The 20,462-nt window shown below is 52.7% G+C and overlaps 1 protein-coding gene across 4 annotated transcripts in view; it reads left to right on the top strand.

Annotated features, from left to right (window-relative positions):
• Positions 1-20,462, top strand: part of TIAM2 (TIAM Rac1 associated GEF 2) — a 151,253-nt gene that overhangs the window by 119,617 nt on the left and 11,174 nt on the right. For 2 of the 4 annotated variants that reach the window (XM_045572775.1, XM_045572776.1), the window contains 5 exons: positions 2,693-2,796; positions 17,039-17,218; positions 18,796-18,864; positions 19,358-19,483; positions 19,981-20,089. In XM_045572775.1, coding sequence (XP_045428731.1) covers positions 2,693-2,796; positions 17,039-17,218; positions 18,796-18,864; positions 19,358-19,483; positions 19,981-20,089 — 588 coding nt within the window. Of the gene's footprint in view, positions 1-2,692; positions 2,797-7,181; positions 7,200-11,497; positions 11,640-17,038; positions 17,219-18,795; positions 18,865-19,357; positions 19,484-19,980; positions 20,090-20,462 lie in introns of those variants that run through there. The other 2 variants (XM_045572778.1, XM_045572777.1) reach the window with 2 other exon arrangements.

The raw sequence follows: 20,462 nt of genomic DNA, 5'->3' as shown, positions 1-20,462 counted from the left end.
TTCGGAAGAGATGGAGATGTAAACTCTGAATTCCTATTATGAGCGGCGTGGGCGAGGCAACCTTACCGTCAGCATCTCCCGGTGTTTCTATTTTTAAGTTAAAACCCAGGATGTGACTTGAACACAGGTTTTGCCCTTTAGTTGTAAAGCAATTGGGGCTGCGGGCTGCCTGGCTGCCGAGGACAGGAGTGGGCGCCGCGGTGACAGAGCAGGAAGGCGCTGCATGGTGGGGCGTCTCATACCTGAAAGCCCTGCTCCCCGGGCGCTGCAGGGCCCTTCCCGGCCACCTCCCCACAGACTCCCCAAAAGCGGCTTCTGGTTAAAGGAGAAAGATGCCTGCGCCTGGCTTCGCCTGGCGGTGGTGGGGTGGTGGGAGAGTGGGGTGCTCAGTACCCTCTGAGGAGAGAACAAGTCATTGAACAATTTGGTCCAAATGGAGGCACCAGGCTGCTGAGCAGAGGCTCTTGCTGCACCCCAAATGGTTCACTTCCCCAGGAACAAGGTGAGAAAGACAAAAGGGTGTAGTCCTAGCTATCCACAGATGTCCTGACTTGATTTTGTAGTTTTGTCATTATGTACAGCCAGGCTGGCGAAAGACTCCCGGAGCAGCCTGTCGTGTCGTCTGTCGTGTGGCGTGATCTGGGGCTGGGTGGGGAGCACGTGCTTACTGTGCCCTGCAGATCCAGCGCCCTCGCCCATCTCCCCGGGAGCCCGCCGCGCCAGGAGGCTCCCGGGAGGAGGCGGTGTTTGGGCTGGAGGGAAGCTGTTTGCCCGCCTTCCCAGCTGGCGCCCAGGCTTCGGGTGGAGTGGAGCCGGGGCTGCACACATGGCGTCAGGCCTGTCTACAGCAGCTTGCCGCATGAGCACCCCAAGGTGGCGGCCACTCTTGTTGAAAGACACTGGCTGTTCTCCCAGAACGTGCTTTGTCCTCATTTCTCCCTGGGAAAGGGTGCTGAGGACCCTCCGCCCCTTGGGGCAGAGGTCCCGGTGCACTCGGAGGCTCCGGGAACTGGGATCCAGAGCCCTGGGCATGCCAGGCTCCGCTTCTCCTGAGCTTGGCCGTGGGTGCATTGCTGGCGGGTCGGAAAAGGAGTCGGTCACCAGGGAGACGGGTTATGCCCAGATGTCCTCAGCCTCCGCAGCAGTGGGTGATGGAACCACCTAGAGCTGCTGCCTCCTCTTGGGTCCAGAGCCTCCAGCTTCATGGGGAGATGTTCCTGCGATGTACCCTGTTCAGCTGAGCCTCAGAGAGGACCCACGTTGCACCCCAGGGTCCCCAAAGGCCACCCCAGTGATTCCCAGCGAAGCCCTCCCTCCTGGGTGGGCGGGTTTTGGCAGGAAGGGCATCAGGTGTCTGGGTAAACGTTTCACCTTTGTAAGCTGTCAAAATGGAGTTTTCAGCATTTAGCTTCCAAAGACTCAGAATTCACAGGGCACCTGCTTTCCACAGCACCACGTGGTTTCCACCAGCACCACCTAGTTGTGCAGGCTCCCCGCTCCTTGAGCCTGAGGCATCGGTGAGACCTTCAGGCCCCGTAGCCTTTGTTTGGCCACCTCTCAGTACGCAGCTGACATGTGGCAGGTGCTGGAGAGACCTCCACCAATCAGTGCAGCCACGTGCGGCCTGCTTCCTGTGCTGGGTCAGCTCCTTGGAAATGTTGGAGCTATAGGTTACAAGGCGCCGGCAGCAGCAGTGCAGATTCCGTGCTGTCACTTGGTTGTGTGCTCTGCATGTGCAGACCAGTATCTGTCCATGAGTTCCACCAACCTCCTCAGGCTCCCTCAGCTTTTGAAGTTCTCATATGGGCCATTGTCCATGCCCTCAGCAGGCTGAAGAGTTTGCCAGTGTCTTCTCAGCCTTGATCAATTCAGACAGGAATGAGATGGATCACTTCCTGTTGTGGTGACTGGGATCCTACACCACTTGGTTTCACCTCCTTGAGGGGATAGTCTCCCAAATACCAGAGTTAGAATGATAATCTACGTCACATTTTGATAGAGGCATGCCTTTGTGTCTTTCTTGAACGCGTTATTTTGAGAACCACTGGGAAAAATTATTGAGGTGGCATGTATGAAGAGTTGTAGGTTGGAAAACCACATGCTTTACTTAACCTTTTATACTATGTCTTAATCCTGACCCTGGAAGTGAACTAAGTTTTCTCTTCCTCTTGGGATTTGCAATTTAGGATGAAGTTGTGTTGATGCCAGAAAAAGAAGAATTATACTTACAAATGAGCAGGTTGTGGGTTGAAATAAGAATCTGTGATATTGCATCTTTGGTGTTCCAAGACATCCCTGGCAATTTGCCCTCACTTAGCCAAAAATAGGCAAGTTCCCACAGGCAAGGTCACTGCTGTTTTATCTTCGGTCCAAATACATGATGTAGGACCAGAGTTTAGTGAAATACAGTTTGCACACAAATGATGAGAGTGACAAGGTGTTTAAGCCATAGTTTGGGTTGGTCATTGGTCTCCTTTGACCAAAACAGACAAATGTTGCTTCTCCAGTTAGTGCTGTTTCAGACCAGCTATGGGCAAATTGTAACTTAAGAGTCATAAAGACTGCTGTGGTCTGCCTTCTAGGCTGTTAGTCGTTTTTTCTTTCCTTCTTTTGCTGTCTGAGCCTTTAGGCCAGTCATGGCTATTCCATGCAGGTGGCCAAACTCACAGATGCATTTGTCACTTTCCGACAGATTTCAGCAACGTCCCCGACATCACCACGGGCCTGAAGAGGAGCCAGACGGATGGCACGCTGGACCAGGCCTCCCACAGGGAGAAGATGGAGCAGACGTTCAGGGTAAGACGCTGTCCCACATCTCACACAAGGACCCCGAGGTGGGAAAAAGAAGGTGGAGTTGCCCCATCCTTAGGTGCAGCAGTCGTTACAAACCTTATCCCTAAAGAAAATAGTTCCCATATTTGTTTGAAATGAAGTACTAACAGGAAACATTGCCTGCAGCCACACTTAACCTTCATGCTTCTGGGAGGGTCCCACAGAGCTGCCAACATGGCCATCTCTACGTGAGGGCAGTTTTGGCAGGAAACTTAAGCTTGGGTGTTCTAAAAAGTCATGTTAGATTACTATTCTTTCTTACCTTTTTTTTTTGTGTGTGTGGGGGAGGGGGCAAAGATCAATTATATTTTGAGTGTTGTCTTTTTTGTTGTGGTAAAATATATGATGTAAAATGAAACACATCCAGCATGGTCAGTGGTGAACCTGAGGCGTGGTGGTGAAGGATTAAGGGAAACAGACAAGAGAATATTGCTGGGGCCAGGTGGGACAGTGTTTTCAAATGGAGAGACGATGACACAGCCTGCAAGCAGAATCTTAATTTTAGAGTCAGATCCCACGAGGCAAAGCAAGGGCATGGTCAAGATGTTTGCAATGTTCTCTCAAGTTTCAAATCTACTTAATTTCATGCACCTGAGCTCTATCGAGCTTTGTTTTGGCAGCACTTGCTGCACCTCCGCAGCCCACATCACTCAGACACCTGGGACCACAGGTTCGGACCACGAAGTTAAGTTTACAATCATAGCCTTTGGCTATAATTGTGCTGGGAGGGTTTTGCCCTCCAAGCTGGGACCTGCACAAGGCTTTGCCACTAGAGGACCATGCCCTCTCATTAGTCTGAGGCTTGAACCTGTCCAAACACTGTAGCCACTCTCCTCAGTAAAATTGGCCATCTTAACAATTTGTAGTGTTTATTACAGTGGTGTTAGTACACTCACAATATTATGCAACTGTTATCCATTTCCATATCTTTTTCATCATGACAAACAAACTTTTTACCCATTAGACAATGCCTCCATATTCAACCCAGCCTCCCAGCCCCTGGTAACCTCTGTATCCTTTCTGTCCCATTTGCCTGTTCTGGGTGCCCATTTTTGAGTAATCATATGACATTTGTCCTTTTGTTTCTGGATTATTTCACTTCGCATAATGCTTTCAAGGTTCATCCAGGTGGATGAGTCAGAACTTCCCTCCTTCTGATGGCTGAATAGTATTCCACTGTATGAATATGCTGCATTTGTTTATCCGTTTACCTGTTGGTGGGTCATGCTTTGGTGAACAGTGGCATACAACTACCTGTTTGAATTTGTGTATTCAGTTCTGGGTATGCCTCGAGGAGCGGAATTGCAGGTCGTATGGTAATTCCATCTTTCGCCTTCGCAGGGTTAGCCCCACAGTTTCCCACAGCGCCACACCATTGTTTTCCACCCCCACCAGCAAAGTACCAGCATCCAGGTTCTCTGCACCACACTTGTTATATTCCACGCTTTTCCTACATTTTTAACCGTTCTTAGCTGCCCTTTCAGAAACGGCCTGATTGACACAATCGCTTTTAATGCACAGTCTAGTTTTAACTGAATTTGAAATTGTACCTGCATTACATTCCTTTTGTCTTAAGTGCAAAATAAGAATGGAGGACTATAAGCAATGGCAGCTATTTAAATAAAACTTATAGTAGAACCACAACCCAGCTGGGTTTAGACTAGCACTACCAGGAGTCCGTCCCTTGGTGAGTGGCCATGTGGCACACTCTGGTGCCTGGTGACAGTCCCTGTAAGAAAGTGGACCAGGTTAGAGTCCGGCAGCCTCGCCTCTGATCAGCCAGTCCCTTTCTTTTCACCTGTACACCCCCCCCATGTTCCTGTCCACCTCCAATCTCCCCGCCCACTTCTCTTCCCAATTCCTCATGCAAAGCAAATACTCAGCTGCCTTCCCTGGTCTGGTCATGCTCCCAGGACTCAGTCTCTTTTGCTAAATTGGAATCATCCATGTTTTTAGTCTTACTACTCTGTTCTATCGCTGGTGAGTTATTTACTTCTGGAAACCCAGTATTGTGGCTGGTACTCATCTCTTTTCTGTTTTGAGATAATAGACACTAGAGCATCAAACAGATGTGTTTTGATTGCTTTGTTTTAAATGTTTTATAAAAAATCAAACATTTCCAAAACACTCAGAAGCTGGTCTGTCTCGTTAAGGTGAGTGTGCCTATGGGCCCTGACAATGGGGCAGCCTGGGGAAATCACATAACACTGTAGCGACAATGACCTCCTCCCTGTTTTAATCAGTGCAAGTTGTACATTAAAATTCTTAAGAAAAATATTAACTTCATAATAAAAGTATTAAATTTGTAAACATCTTGAAGATTCAATAAGATAAGTATGCATATTACCATGTGAAGGCCATTTCCAGCTCTTCTTCACAATATCTATCTAATACTTTACAATATCTATCATAACGAAACATAACTGTTACACAATGAACATTGGAGCATCCCTTAGAAATTGAGAGGAGTGAAAGCTGCAGTTGAGCTTGAAATGGGGGCCATCTGAGCTTTAATTTTTATTGTTAAAATGGCTCAAGGAGGAAGCGAGTAAATGCCAAAGAACATCCTAAAAAACAGTGAAAGAGACTATTAGCATGTTAGGCTTTCACTGTCAAATCCCTCTCACGTCTAAAGGAGTTACTTCACCTTTTCAAATTTGAAGACACCTCTCAATCTAAACCAGTGCATGTCAGTGCAGTAGACAAATCCTAGTGACATACCAGCAGTCACTCTGCTCTCACGTTCTTGGTTCCTTAGGAAAAAAGAGTGAGTGGTCATCCTAAGTAATGAGTATAATGGATAATAGGGAAAGACCATTTTGAATTGTAGTGAATTCTGATTTTTTTAATTTATTATTTACTAGAGGCCTGGTGCACAAATTCATGCACTAGTGGGGTCCTTTGGCCTGGCCTGTGGGATAGGGCCGAAACTGGCTCTCGGACATTCCCAAAAGGATCCCAGATTGTGAGAGGGTGCAGGCCAGGCTGAGGGACCCCACAGGTGCATGATTGGGGCCCGGGAGGGATGCAGGAGGTTGGCCAGCCGGGGAGGGACCGAGGGATGGCTCCACGGTGTATTGTGGGCTGGACCCCAGCAGGCTGGACCCCATGGGCTGGACCCCAGCAGCAAGCTAACCTATCGGTCAGAGTGTCTGCCCTCTGGTGGTCAGTGCACATCATAGCGACTGGTCAACTGGTTGACTGTCTGCCTTCTGGTGGTCAGTGCAAATGAGTTGCCTTAGCATATCATTAGGATATTATGCTTTGATTGGTTGAATAGATGACCGGATGACCAGACACTTAGCATATTAGGCTTTTATTATATAGGATTTTATTTTATTTATTTATTTTGTTTTTAGCATCCTATAACATCAGGTTATATCTCAGAGCATCCTTTTCTGTTGTCCAAATGGTGATTTGGGAGTTTTGTCTGCGTGCCCGGTGTGTGCTGGGCGTGGGTCTTTCTGGGTTACCCTGGCGCTGCCTCGGGATGGTCTCACGATGCCCACAGGAGGTGGTCACCGCGCAGAAAGGCCTGCCTCTGTGTCTCCGGCTCCCCGCTCTGGCCCACCAGACCTACTCAGGGGTCATTAACTTCTTTTCGGATTAGGCCCTGCTTGGACCAGGGCTGTTTGGGATATTTGATTAACAAAAATCTAGACTTGAGAATACCGAAGCATTCCCCTTGAAAATCGCAGGCAGCCTGGCTGGGTGGCTGCAGCTGCGAGCGGGGCTTTTGACAGCCCCACAATGTCTGCAAATGGCTCTTAATTGATCGCCTTCTTTCTCCGGGGGCACCCATTAGTGTCACAGCCCTTTGTGCTCCCCGTCAGCCTCCCCTGTGTGGGGGAGGCGGCTTTCTCCCGGTGTCGCTGGCAATTAGCTCGCACTCCTGTTTGGAGTCTGAAAGGAATAAACAGCTTCTTTCTCGGCGAGGAGGGGGGTTGGACGAGTTTCTGGCTCCTTTCTGAAAACTTGGGGCGTGTGCGGCAGTCCCCACAGAAATGCTGCTCTCTGCCCTCCGAGCCGGCGGCTGCAGCAGGTGGCCCCGGCTTCTGTCACCTCCACCTGTGCCCTCCCTCCAGGCCCTCCCAGCGGGGAGCGCCGGAGGCGGGGAGCACCTCCCACAGCCCTGGCGCTGCCGGGGAGGAAGAGCGGGTGGCGCTAGGACGTCCTTGAGACTGTGACTTGGAAGAACATTTGTGGGTTTTTTTTTATTTTTTTTTGTTGCCTGGGGATGAGAGTGAGAGGGAACGGGTGGAGAACCGGAGCACGCGTGTCTTACTCACTCCCCAGCGGCAGGCTGGAGCGCAGTCCTCTCTCCCCGAGGGAGCAGGTGGCAGAGCTTGCCCGTGGATGCCCAGTGGGTGAGTGAACGAGGGTGCGGACCCCCAAGGACGGGGTGCTTGCATGGGGTGCTCTCTCCCGGGTCTGGAAAGTTGGTTCACTCTACAAGGTCTGCAGACTGTGAGGCAGCTGAGAGGTGAGCCTTCCTCCCCAGAAGGGTTTCGGACAGGGACCCCTGAGCACTGTAGGTCTGTAAGGATGAGAGACTTTCTGGGGCTCCTGGTGATTCTGTGGGGCCATCACCTTCCTCTCCTCATTCCGAGGAGCCGCAGCTCTTTAAATTGATTTTGGGGGAAAAATAAAAATAAATTGATCTGGGCAATTTCTCTGTCTTCTTAAAACATGAAGACGCAGAAGATCCCGGGGACATTTCCCATACCGGCTCCGTAGCATGCGTTTGACGAGAGAGAGGAATAATCGGGGGCTGTGAGCAGTTTTAGGCTTTTTGTGAGATTTCCCGGGAGCACAGCTCACAGTCTCACCGGGCTCGCTGCTGTGAGAGAGAAGCCACGCACGCCAGGCGGTTTTCCCACCAGGTAAGCGGCGTCTTCACCGAGTTCCCCCTGACGGGACGTTTCCCAGCCTTTCTGAGGGGCTTTATGTAAGCGCCGTGTGGCTCTGGCGGGGATTATTTTTGTAGTTTGTGGGCGTGTGTGGATGGAACAGCGCGCGTCGGGAATCTGGAGATGCTCAGTGTGCTCGCTGCGCGCTGTGCTCTTTGCAACCGAGCCAGGCGGGAGCTGGACTTTGCATGATGACTTTTCCAGGAGCACAGAGGGCTGTGCCCTTGTGGTTATGTTGTAGGTGTGCTTAACAGTGACTGCCGGCTCACCCGCTCAGCTGAACCTCTGGCGTGTTTCTGTGTCACGGGAGTTGCTTTTCAGAGCTCAGGGAACTGAGAAGCCAAAGAGAAAGAAAGAGATTATTGGGCATTGCTCCCTCCAGCATGCTCTCGTTAACCCACCTTCCGTACTTTGCTCTGAGTCTCCGGCATCGTTTCCAGCTCTGTTTGGCTGTAAGATGTTTTTGTTAAGATATAGTTTATTTGTAAGTACTGGCCTTTCTACATGGCAGTACACTCACCATGGCACCTTTAAATGCACGTTGTCTGCCATAGCCCCCAGGTGACTGGCCCGAGAGAGCATCCTCAGAGCAAACCCGTGGTCCTTGGAAAACGGCCTGGGGTCTGATGCCTTCTGGCCGTGAGGACCATTTTCGGGGGCTGGATTGCAGGCAACCTCTGCTGGTCGGCACTGGGATCCTGAGAAGGACTCTTGACCTGCTGGTTGGAACCCTGAATCCATATCCTGGTCCACCAGGTGTCCCCTGTGTGACCTGAGACAAGGTCCCCAGCTCTTCCAAGCTCTTGCATCGGCATCGATAAGTACAAATAGCATTGCCACCAACCCCGGGTGGTTCCGAGGATCGGGGATGACTGGAAGGACAGAAATAAGGGCTTATTAGGCGAAAGGTCCCCCTTCCCCATGGGCCTCACATAGGGAAGTGTCTGAACGCTTTCCCCTCTGCTCACTGGTGGGGCTGCCACCACCCTCTCAGCTGCCTGCTAGTCTTTTTGTTGTTCTTAGTCCTCATCTGAGCATTTTCCCCATTGATTTTTAAAGAGAGTGGAAGGGACGGGGAGAGAACGAGAGAGAAACATCGATGTTAGAGAGACATCGGTTGGGCACACATGTCCCAACTGGGGCCAGGCATCTAGCCTGCAACTGAGGTACGTGCCCTTGACCAGGATCAAACCTGGGACCCTTCAGTCCAGAGGCTGATGCTCGAGCCACTGGGCGGGGACGCGGTCAGTGCCCGGGCTTCGCTCGCATTGGTGCCTGAAAGGCCGTCTGATCTCTGTGGTCAGTGGATTGTTTCTCATTTCCCCTTTTCTTGGCTTCGCGGGTTAGTCCTGCTCTTCCCGGATCCTCGGGGCTGGCGTGTGGGGAGATGCCAGCTCTGCTGGGCGTGGCCGGAGGGGACACGGCTACCATGGGGCACACAGAGGCCTGACTCTCTGCTGCTAAGGACCGCTCACACCTGCTGGTCAGCAGGTGGAATGAGGAATGACTGGAAGCACAGATATAAGGGCTGATTGGGCTAAAAGTCCCCTTTCCCTCTGCCTCTCACAGACACATCCACCTGAACGCTTTCCCTCTGCTCACCGGGCATGCGGCCACCCCCAGAGCCCGTGAGAGCAGGAGGGAAGGAGAGGAAACCAGCTCCCAGTGCAGATGTGGGGGCCCAGCTGAGCCCAGCAGTGAGCTTGGGGTGAACCCAGAGGCGAGCTCCCTGGGCTGTGGCCGCCCTGTGTCGTGGCCGCCCTGGGCCGTGGCCGCCCTGGGCTGTGGCCGAGTGGCCAGCAGTGTGGGAAGGGAGAGCGTGCCCGGGGGAAGGAGGATGGACAGCAGGAGGGACTCTTAGGGGGTCTTGCTGGTGGTGACCTCTCTCCTCTTCCTCTCAGCCATGGTTGCAGGGCAGGGTCCTCAGGGTTTAGGTGGGGCCAGGTGTGTCCCTGGACACAGCAAGCTGACCAGTGGAAGGGGGCTGCGGCCATTGGCAGCGTGTGGGCTGATCACCCCCTCCCCACACACACTGGTGAGGCTCCGGGACTGCTGGTAGACCAGCCCGGCTGGCACAGGGCCACAGGAGGCTGTGGTGTTACATAGGCGGATGGTGGCATAGGCTTGCATGTTCTGTGCTAATATAAATACACGGTGTTCAGGCAGTGGCGGCCTGGAGCCTGGGCCTGGTCTGGAAGGCAGGCTGCAGGGTCTCTGCTCTGGAGGCCTGGGGCAGCCACACCCCTCCCCCCAGCTCTCCCTTCCTCTCCCTCCCCCTTCCCCCTGACTCACAGTGAAGCGGGAAGGGTTAGGGTCACTGAGTCCCTTTCTTCCTTTCCCCCTGAGTAACTGGCTTTCCGTTCATGGGGCTGGTGCCCTTCTAGCTCTTTCTTCCCTCCTTCCTTTTCCACCCCTCACTTCCTTCCTGCCTTTCGCTGGCCCCTGCGTCTCACTCTTCTCCACACTTTCCCTTTTCATCCTGTTTTTCTGAGGGGGGGGGGGGAAAAGAAAAAAATCATCCGGAGTCATCTTTGGAATCCCAACAAAGAAGAAAGGAGGAAGTCATGTGGAGGCGGGAACCGCCCACCTGGGCTGGGGATCAGGCTGGGGGGGAGGGGGGTTGGCTGTTAATGCTTTATGAGTTTTTTCTCGAACGTGCTAAGCGTCATGAGGAATGTTAAGTAAATAGCAACCTCCCTCCACCCCCCCAAAAAAATTACAAATACATATTAGGTTGAGACGAGAAGGGACACTATTGATGGTGGTGGTTGGACATCCCTGGATTGTTGAGCACCAATCACAACACTGGAATTTTAGCATTGCAAAAACTTTTCTGTAATTAGTAAAAAAAAAAAAAAAAAAAAGTGATGGGGAGCAGGACATGAATTTTAAGTTTTTACCGTAAAGAAGATGTTACAGAACTGCCTTTGGTCAAACAGACAGCTGTCCGGTGGCCAGGGGCTGCTTAGAGCTCAGTCCGGGCTGCTCGGTGCTCCCTGCTGGTCTGAAGGAACAGCAGGCAGGCACGCTCTGGTTGTGGATGGCCACTGCTGAGCGCCACGAATCTTTTCTCTTTACTGTTTTACCGAGACCGGGGCTGCTGTTCTGCTGCTTGTCCATTCCTTTTCGCTCAGGGCTCGCTGGCCAGCGGTGGAGATTGCCATGTGATGCCTTCTTCCCGCATTCCGTGCGCTTATCCGCAGAGACTGTGGTCAAAGGGAACCTGGGTACAGGAAGGCGTACTGAGGTCTCAGTGTTTTGTGTGTTATGCCTTTCATTACTCAGAGCGGAGTCTCACTTTTTAAAAAATGCATTTTTTTAAAAATTGGTTTCAGAGAGGAAGGGAGAGGAGGAGAGAGATGGAAACATCCATGAAGAGAGAGAATCACTGACCGGCTGCCTCCTGCACGCCCCACACTGAGGATCAAGCCCACAACCCGGGCATGTGCCCTGACTGGGAATTGAACCAGGACCTCCTGCTTCATAGGTCAGCACTCAACCACCGAGCCACACCGGCTGGGCCAGAGTCTCACTCTTTAATATGGTCCCAGCCCCACAGGGTGGCTGCTTTGACTTAAAAAAAAAAAAAAAAAAAAAAAAAAAGTTGTGGAACACTGCTCTGCGTCACACTGCAATTTCCTCTCTGGGCTCGGCTCCGAGGAGCCCGGGTGCCACCCTGCATGTGGGGCGAGGCGGCCGAGGGCGGACAGGCTGGGGAGCAGCCGCCCCCGGGCCACGTGGGGCGCGATCACCACCCGCTCCCAGCCTCCACCTGCCGAGAGGCAGCCTGGGGTTGGCTTTGCCTCTCGCTCTCCTGCTGTCCTTGGTCACAGCATGAAGAACAGGGCCGCCAGGAGTGTGTTTGCCACTAACAGGGGAGACAGGAGGAAACCCAAGGTATGTGCTGCGAGCCCCCTCCGCCAATTCTGCTGCCTCCTTTCGCTGCCTCTCCTCCTCCTCCTCCTCCTCCTCCCTCAGTTTGCTTGTTCCGTCTCCCTTCTCCTCGGTGGTTCACCTTCCTTCACTCTCTAACTCTGTGCTGCATCTGAGTTCTCCAGGGTTTGCAGAACACAGATGTCGGAGGAGGAAGTGCTTAGATGTGCAATTGCTTCCACTCTGGCCGGTGTTTGCTGAGAAGCCACAGCCTTGCCTCATGCAGGGGTCCTCTTCCTACCCCTCCAGCTGCTGTCAGCTGGCCTTGGAATTCTCTAGATCCCAACCCCTGCATTCAGCCGCAGGAGAAAGGGTGAGCGATGAGCAGACTGGCCCGGGGACTGCGGGCATCGGGCGGGGCGGGCTGTGCCTGGGCCTCCTCTCTGTGGCCCGCGGAGGCCTCGATAAGATGGCTTTATGTAGATGCGTTTCCAAGATAGAAAGCCAGTCCTCTCAGGTGAGATTTAAAAATAGTTTCCTCTGTCGGATGCTTTATTTTTTTAAAGATTTTTTTTTTCAAGGTAGAGTTCCCCACAGGAGCTCCGTTCTTGCAGAATTACATTTACAAAGACCCCAAGTAATAAAAATGACCCCATCCCCAAGGGGGTAAAAGTGTCTTCATAAGTGAACTTTTCGTCCTCTTGCTTTGATATTCTTTGCTGCTTTTCTTGCTCTCCCTTTGGTGGTGGGAGAAGCATTGCAAGAAAAAATGCCACCATTCAACATCAGAAATATTGGGTTAAAAAACAAGTCTAGCAGTAAGTGTCCTAATAGTGTCTGTGTTGCTATTTCCTAATATCTCCAAAATATTTGCATATATTCCTAGTATATCTATCCAAAAATATCTCCTAAGAGGAAGCTATTATATGGCGACAGTATGTCCATGGTGACATAATAAATAGACTGTTTGGACGATGGGAGTTACAATAAGAGCAAAGCAGGACAGACTGACTTAGTCCCAGGGCAGCCCACCATCCATGAGGGTTGGAAGACCCAAGGCTTAGGATCCAGAAGAAGCTGGACCAAGCCAACCAGAGGGAGCCAGCTGGGACACAGCTCTACGACCTTCCGACCTCCCGGAAGCGGATCTGAGATGCCAAGCAATGTTAACGAGGCGCTGGAATGCTTTCCTGAGCCTCTTGGATCTGCTCTGGGAGCGGAGTCCTCCGTCTGCCTGTGGTTTTTCTAGGTTAGGGAGCCGTCACCACCCAGGAAATGAAGGAGGCGGCCGGGGGCAGGCTGGGCACAGGCAGTTGGGCAGACAGGTCTGAGCTGTTAAACCCGAGGGAGCACGGGGCCCCCTGTCAGGGTTCAATGTAATGTCCGGTGAGCATAGACTCGCCCGGAAAGTTGTAGTCTGTCAAGAATTTGATTAGAATCGGTGTTATTGACACATCTCCTCCTCAAAGAAAGCAGTGATTTTCAACCTTTTTCATCTCGTGGCATATACAAAGTATAAAATTTTGGTGGCACACCAAAAGTATATTTTTTTGCCGATCTGACCAAATAAATAGGTGTAATTTTGATTCATGCACATTGGATAGCTATTGGTTGTAGTGGTTGCTGTCATTTTTCTTTATTTGACAGTCTAAGGGGAAAAGAGATTGGTGCCCCTGACTAGATAGTCAGATAATGCATGTTTTAAAAATACTTGTGGCACACCGGTTGAAAATTGCTGAAACACAGTGACAAAGAGAGAAAAATAGTCTCAACTCCTAGTACATTCTAAGACCATGTAACATTAAAGACCAAACTTAAAACAAGCAAACCAACCAAACAAACAGTTCAATAGTACTGTACATCAGTGGCCAAGAATCAAGTCAAAGACACAACCCTTGAGTAGAAACGCTGTGAGTGAGAAAACCGGCAGTAAGCATGGAAACCACCCAGAACACCAGAGTTCAGTGGAAACGTTAACCATTAAAGGGAGCGTTATTGTCAACACACAAGTTCACACGGACTGATGTGATTCTCAGAACAAAAGCTGGTTAGAAAAAATTGGAAGGAAGAGAATAACAACGAAGCTCAGACCTGATATCAATGCCCGTGGGTGGTGTGTAGGGGGAGGAGAGCGAGGTAGATAAGGAGCCTCATGGTTCAAGATGCTTTCCAAAAACACGAGCCGGAGGAGGCTGGTTTGGAGCCGGCTTTCTCCAGATGAACATGCAGAATGAACGTTAAGTGGTACAGGTGATCACAGAGAGGATTTAAATACAGGTCTTCATGCCCATGTCCCAGGAAAAGCAGACGGAATCATCCGAAAGCAGCACAGGTGGAAACGGGCAGAGGCTGGCAGAGTCGTTTTTCTGAGGCCTGGCTCCGAGCCAGGGAGCCGCAGGTGTCTCTGCTCTGAAGGCACGCTGCACCGAAGGGCTGCTGCCTCCTGTGAAGTCAGATGCCATTTGTCGTCTCTGGGAAAAGATAGAAAAGTCATTTTTAAATTTATGTCTTACTCACAGAGAAGTTTCAGAACAAGGTGGTGCAGATTATTCTGAATTTTAATGCAGACTCAAAAGGAGAATCTTTTGTTCTGGGTACGTCTCTTTCTACCAGCGGTTGGCGAACGTTTCCTGTAAATAGAGAGGCTCTGGCAGCAGGCAGAGGAATGAGCGCGGCCGAGTGCTAATAAAACTTTATCTGCATCAACACGTGGCGGCCTGGCTTTGGCCCCAGGGCCGTGGCGTGCTGCCCTCTGCTCTCAGGCTCCGCCCGTACCTCCCGTGTGTGTGGCAGCGGGGGTCACCGGTCTCTTGGATGCCACGCCTTTGCATTCAGAAGTCAGGGGGAGATTCTGGCCCGCGCCCATCTTCCTGGGTGGGCAGGTGTAAGGTCACCTTAGAATAAGCCGTGTCTTTTGCTCCGGGTGGAAAATGGAAGAGAAAATGCAGCCCAGGCACAGGCTATGTGGCCAGGACGAGCTGTTTGTATAAATGACAGGAGGAGGACATGGAAACGCCCGGCGCTGCATGTGAGCGATGCCTGGGGACGTGGAGCGATGTCCCGGCCCTGGCACATGCTTGGCAGGGAGAGCACGTCTTCGGCATCCCCTAGTTCTCGCCAAACTGGGTTAAAGAAAGAACCAGCAGAAGGCGGGAGCAGGCCTGGTCCTCGCTGGCTCCGGCTCAGCGGCTTCCTCCGAGGAGCGGACTGTGGTCTGGGAGCCACAGTCACAGGTCCCTCCCCCGGCTCACAGCTCTGACCTGCCTTCCCCGGCTGTGCTGCCTGCACACGGACTGGCTGCTCAGCTCACCCCTGCCACACGGTGCCTCCCAAGGCTGGCTTCCCGCTGGGTGGCCCCTGACCCTGCCTGCCTCCCGCGGGCCTTTGCACAGCCTTCGCCTTCTCCTCTGCTCCCCATTCAGCCGCAGGGCCCCTCCCCGCCCCCCCCCCCTCCTCCCCGTTTTGTGTCTCCCTGGAGCCCTTCCACGTGTGTCTGAGATACTGCGCACCCGCTTTCTGTCCTCTGTCCGTGTCACCTCTGCCTGTGTGAGGGTTGGGGGCTCCATCTTTTGCTTCTAAGCAGGTGCTGAGTTAAAACAACTGCTGAATAAATGAAACTGGATGGCTCTGGCCTTTCCTTCAGAGAACTTGGAGGAAATGTATTCTTCTGCACTTCTAAAAATAGCAGAACGTGGAAAACTGAGCCAATTGTAACGGTTACTCCCCAGCCTGGCGCTGTGCGAGGCTCTGCAGGCTTCCCTCCCCGCCTCCCCTCCAGGCCCGGGCAGGGGAGCGGCCTGAGCCGGGAGGAGCTGGCCCAGGCTCCCGGGGGCACTGGTGTAAATGTAAACCACATGTACAGCCCCTCCGTTTAGGGCCCTGCCTCCTTTGGACCCCAAGTCATCCTCACGGCGCCCGGGGACCACAGCCACCTGTTCCAGGTGAGGGAGTGGGTCCCTCCTAAGCACTTCACTGTGGCACCTCAGGAACAACGCTGGCCATGGAAGTCTCGCCTAACGTGCCCTCTTTAAGTTCATCTCAGCAGAAGTGTTCGTAAAATGAATTCTGATTCTGTAAAACGGCAAGAGACTTTATTTTTAAGATCTCCTTATTTTAACACCGCATTGTGAGGTGTGAATTCTGACATTCCAGCAAGGCAAAGCTGTCATCTCACCAGCTGCCATTTAACTTATGGTGCATTTTGTCAGGCCTTATTTTATGCGCTATATATGAGTTTAATATAGATTCCATAGAATTGGAAACTACTTTTCAGGACCGCAGAATTAGGTTGTCTGAGATGGTGGTGCAGAAATAGCAGGAGAGAGATTTCAAAAAAAGTGGGTTTTAGGGCCCGAGTATCATCATCTTGGATTGTTGAGCTCAGTGGGTAGAGCACCAGACCCAGCCTCCAGGGTCAGCGGTGTGGTTCTGTCTGCTGCCGCCTGCTCATGAGCTCAGTCCACACACCCGCACCTGGCCATCCTTCGGTGCAGACCCTGGGGCAGGGTGATCTGGCAGCGCCACGCTGGCGAAACCAAGCAGTGCTGGCTCTGCTGATGGGTATCCCAGCTGTTCTCACTTGGCCCATGTGAGCATCACTTGGGAAACTTCTTTCAAACGCCCACACCTGGGGCCCTAGAGACTGATTCCGTTGGTTTGGGCATGGGTATTTTTTGAGCTCCCAATCAAGCCAGTATGTGGCCAGGGTTGACACCCACTGGAGAGGAGGAAGAGCAGGAGGACAGGATTTAGGGTGGGTGGGGGTTGGGGTTGTTACAGTCCTAGGTGCTCCCTTAGGATGCTCGTGTCCCGGTAGAGAAGGAAGCCCCTTTTGGCCGCACTGCCCTCTTTGGCGTCCGCTTTGTGTCATTCAGCTCTCGGCGTGACCGGAGTGTTCCTTTAATGGTGAATCATAAGATTTCATTGTTTTAGGCAGGAGACATTTTGATAGATCAAGTTGCCTTGATTGGAGCCTCACAGCCCACATCTGTTTTCTTGTTCTTGGGCAATTTGCCCAGAATGAGTGTGTTCTGTCAGGTGTTAGCAGAGATGTGCTTGTTTGTGTTCACAGCGGAGGACAAAACTCAGTGGATCATGTGTGAGTCCAAGGAGAATCATTGGTACTCACACGTGGAGCTTTTGGAGAATAAATTCTATGATGTGTCTCTGTGTCCAGTTGGAAGCTAAGTGCCTGCTTGATGGCAGCAAGGAAGCATTGGGTGGAGATACTGAACGGTGTCAGCTCGGACCCGCCCCCAGCACCTTAAGTGACAGAGTGGTTTGTGTGGACGAAACCACCTGCCCTGGATACGTCCCCCACGAGATCCCGGGCAGGGATGGCGGCAGTTTGCGTCCTTGGTGGGCAGCGGATAGTAACGGACAGTGTCCTCCTGTGCATTTCCCCACCTCTTGTCCCCTCGCAGAGTGCGGAACAGATCGCCACGCTGTGTAGGAGTTTTAACGCCACCCAGCCCGGCAGCATGGAAGGACCGCGGGAGGGCCAGGCCCCACCTCCGCGGCCCCTGGCCCGCCACCTGTCCGATGCGGATCGCCTCCGAAAAGTCATCCAGGAGCTGGTGGACACGGAGAAGTCCTACGTGAAGGTACAGGAGGGCGTGCTTCCCTGCTCTCTCTCCAGGTCTGTGGTGGCCAGTGGTATGGCGGCAGGGGTTCCTGGGTGATGCCCGCCGGACCCCGCCGTGCACTGGAAGGGAACTGCTGCAGAGGAGGGGGCGGGGGAGAGGGGGGAGGAAATGCTTGGAGGACTCGGGAAAAATTAGATCTCGGCTCATTTGTTACCAAGGTAGCTTTCACTATGGAGACGGATGCTCCAGTTTGTGCGACGTGTGGAAGGGCGTCTGCGCTGGGTTAGTACCCGGGCACGGAGATCGCATTAGGTGATGGGAACGAGGGCACAGCTGGTCTAAGGCGACCTCTGAGACGCCCCAGACAGGCCCCACCACCGATGTCCCCTCATCACGGGCGTTCCCACACATCTTAGAGCCCGGAGAACCCGCTCGTTTGCCTCGGAGGCCCTCGTGTCGGAGGGACATGGAGAATGCAGGAGCCTGGGAGGCCAGTTCTTTGCTTGAGGTGTTGCCGAAGCTTCGGAACTGTGTGGCGCTCACTTGGCTGGCTGACTGCTGAGGGCAGCGGGCAGCGTGCAGCGTGGCACGGGCCTGGTGCGGCCTGCCCACCCAAATGGCCTGGGCGCTGAGGCAGGTGTGCCTTGTGGCAGCTTTGACATGCCGAACCCCGAGGTAACCTCGGTATGCGTGTGCACACACACACACACACACACACACACACACACGGCTGTCACCTTTCTCCTGATAGAGCTGAGCTTCGCCTTTCATCAGTGTCCCTGTCATTTGGTCTGGATGTTACCAAACCCTGTTCAGAGAGCTCAGGAGAACACCCCACACCTGAGGGGAGGGGAGTGAGGGGAGAATCCAGACGAGATTTCTGCATCCCCCTGGGAGGGAGCCATGGGCACCGTGATTGAGGCCGCAGAGCCCTCTGACAGCCGAGGCTGGCCGTGGAGCTCTCACTGGGAGTCCAAGGCCCTTCTTATCGCTACTGCTGCTGCTGCTGCTTCCTGTCAGGCCAGGCGGCACTGGGAGGTCGCTCCTTGCTGATGCTAGGGGAGCGGAGATGAATGTTATGGGCGAGCCTGCACTCTGTCCTCTGAGGGCCTGGGTGTTGTCGGTCTTTGGCCCCGAGGGTCAGCGCAAACCTGCCCTCGTGTGTACGGCCCTGGGCAGCATCAGCTGGCACGAGGAATGACAACAGCCCGTCACTCTCTGATGACATAACCAGCACCCGCAGTCTCTTGTGACCCACACACGTTTTCATGTTTTACTTCCTTTCCGCTGCTGACATTGATCATGGAGATTCATTCGTTCTTTCATCCAACCTGGACCTCTGCATGCGGCTTGGACATTTCAACCTGTGTGTGTGCCCTGGGCTGTGGGTCAGGAACGTCTCGTGTCTCCAGCTGCGGAATGGGTGTGATTTTAACCTCTGAGCCCAGTGAGCAGTAATGGACACTGTTAGGGTCGAGAATTTCAACAAGACACAAACTTCATGGTTCCTACGGGAGTCTGGAGCTGTGGCCGGGTTGCTGGAAATGCGTGGGTATCTTAGAGGCGTAAGTGCCAATGACTCTTCTGTCTTTTAGGATCTGAGCTGCCTCTTTGAATTGTACTTGGAGCCGCTTCAAAATGAGACGTTTCTTACCCAAGATGAGGTAAATAATCACCTTCCCCCCGTTCCTTAACCACGGGCTAGTCTCTCTGCCCTTTGGGGGACCCCCTAGGAGATTTTATCTACTGAACCCCAAATGTCCCAGACTTCAGGGGCTTCAGAGAAACCCAAGCATGGCCTGCTCCAAAGCTGTGGGCGTGGCCTCAGGTTAGCACACATGCAGGACGGTCCTTTCCATAGAGAAGTTGTGGCCAAAAATTGCTTTTCCACATGTGACATTGTAAGGCTAAATCTCAGGAGTTACTTCCTACTTTCTTCCATTTCCCCCCCAATTTGGATTCTGAAAACTTCACACCCACCGCAAGACTGACGTTAGGGTTCTGGGGACGAGAGCTGCGAATTCTCGGTGTAAAGTGCCCCCTAAGGAAGGCGCCATGTTCTATAAGGATGTCCTTCTGCCACCTGCCGTGCCACAGGGCATCAGAGCAGGCCCGGACCTGCTGCTAACACCCTCTTCCTCTCCCGTCTTCACGTAGATGGAGTCGCTCTTCGGAAGTCTGCCAGAGATGCTTGAATTCCAGAAGGTGTTTCTGGAGACGCTGGAGGATGGCATTTCGGCGTCGTCTGACTTTAACGTACTTGAAACCCCCTCGCAGTTTAGGGTGAGTATTCTAGAGGGCAGTCAAAGCATGGAGGGGCGGTCTGCACACACTGTCTGTGCCGGTGCCTGGGTGCAGGCCACCTCCACACCTGCACTCCAGCCACCTAACGGGTGTGCAGGTGACGGCCTCAGACCCCGGGCACTCGCTGCGATTCCTCCCCCGCATGGGAAACTGTTCTGACCTCTCCCACCGAGGGAGCCCGTTTCCAACATGCACCCCGGGGCTGACGGAACCCTGCAGGGAAGCAGGGACAGCATCCTGCATCTGAGCAGAGCCGGCTTCGTTAAAGCGCCTCTCGGCGCCTTCCCACCCCGCCTTTGTCAGCGGTGTTTTCCAGAACTACTTCTTGTCCTCTGATTGCTCCTCTGCAGCTCTGCCAGGGGAGCCCGGCTTATGGCGGTGGGCACCTTCTCCGGGCATGAGAGCACTGGCGTCTGTAGGACAGGGCCCCGGAGACACCCCCGCCCATGTCTGACGACTTCTCCATCCCTTTCTAGAAACTACTGTTCTCCCTGGGAGGCTCTTTCCTTTACTATGCCGACCACTTCAAGCTGTACAGCGGATTCTGTGCTAATCACATCAAAGTGCAGAAGGTTCTGGAGCGAGGTAAGTTACTCCTAACGTTGGAAGCGGTGTTCTTTATATTTTTGGTTGTTAACCAAGAACAAATGTGTACCTAACAAGGAGGAATAAGTGCAATTTTAAGGGATCATGTCCCGTTCTTGACCTTGAAGCTGGTGACATTAAAGTTTTTTTATTTCAATCTGTTGGCGAAAGTGGAAGTCCTGAGAGCAGAGATGTTGCTTTGCCACGTGTCACTCTGCTGTGGAAATACATCTGAATTATTTTTCACCAGATTCCTTGATCTAAAAACACAGAACCATAAGCCCCTGGATGGGGGTGGAAAACATACAGCATTCTCTTCCTTCTTATTAATCTTATTCTTAAGCCCGAAAAATTGCTGCAAACACCACCATCA

The sequence above is a fragment of the Pipistrellus kuhlii genome, unplaced genomic scaffold (genome assembly GCF_014108245.1).
Source record: "Pipistrellus kuhlii isolate mPipKuh1 unplaced genomic scaffold, mPipKuh1.p scaffold_m20_p_5, whole genome shotgun sequence".
Lineage (NCBI taxonomy): Eukaryota > Metazoa > Chordata > Mammalia > Chiroptera > Vespertilionidae > Pipistrellus > Pipistrellus kuhlii.
Note: the sequence above shows the minus strand (reverse complement) of the source record. Positions and strands in the feature narration are given on the sequence as shown.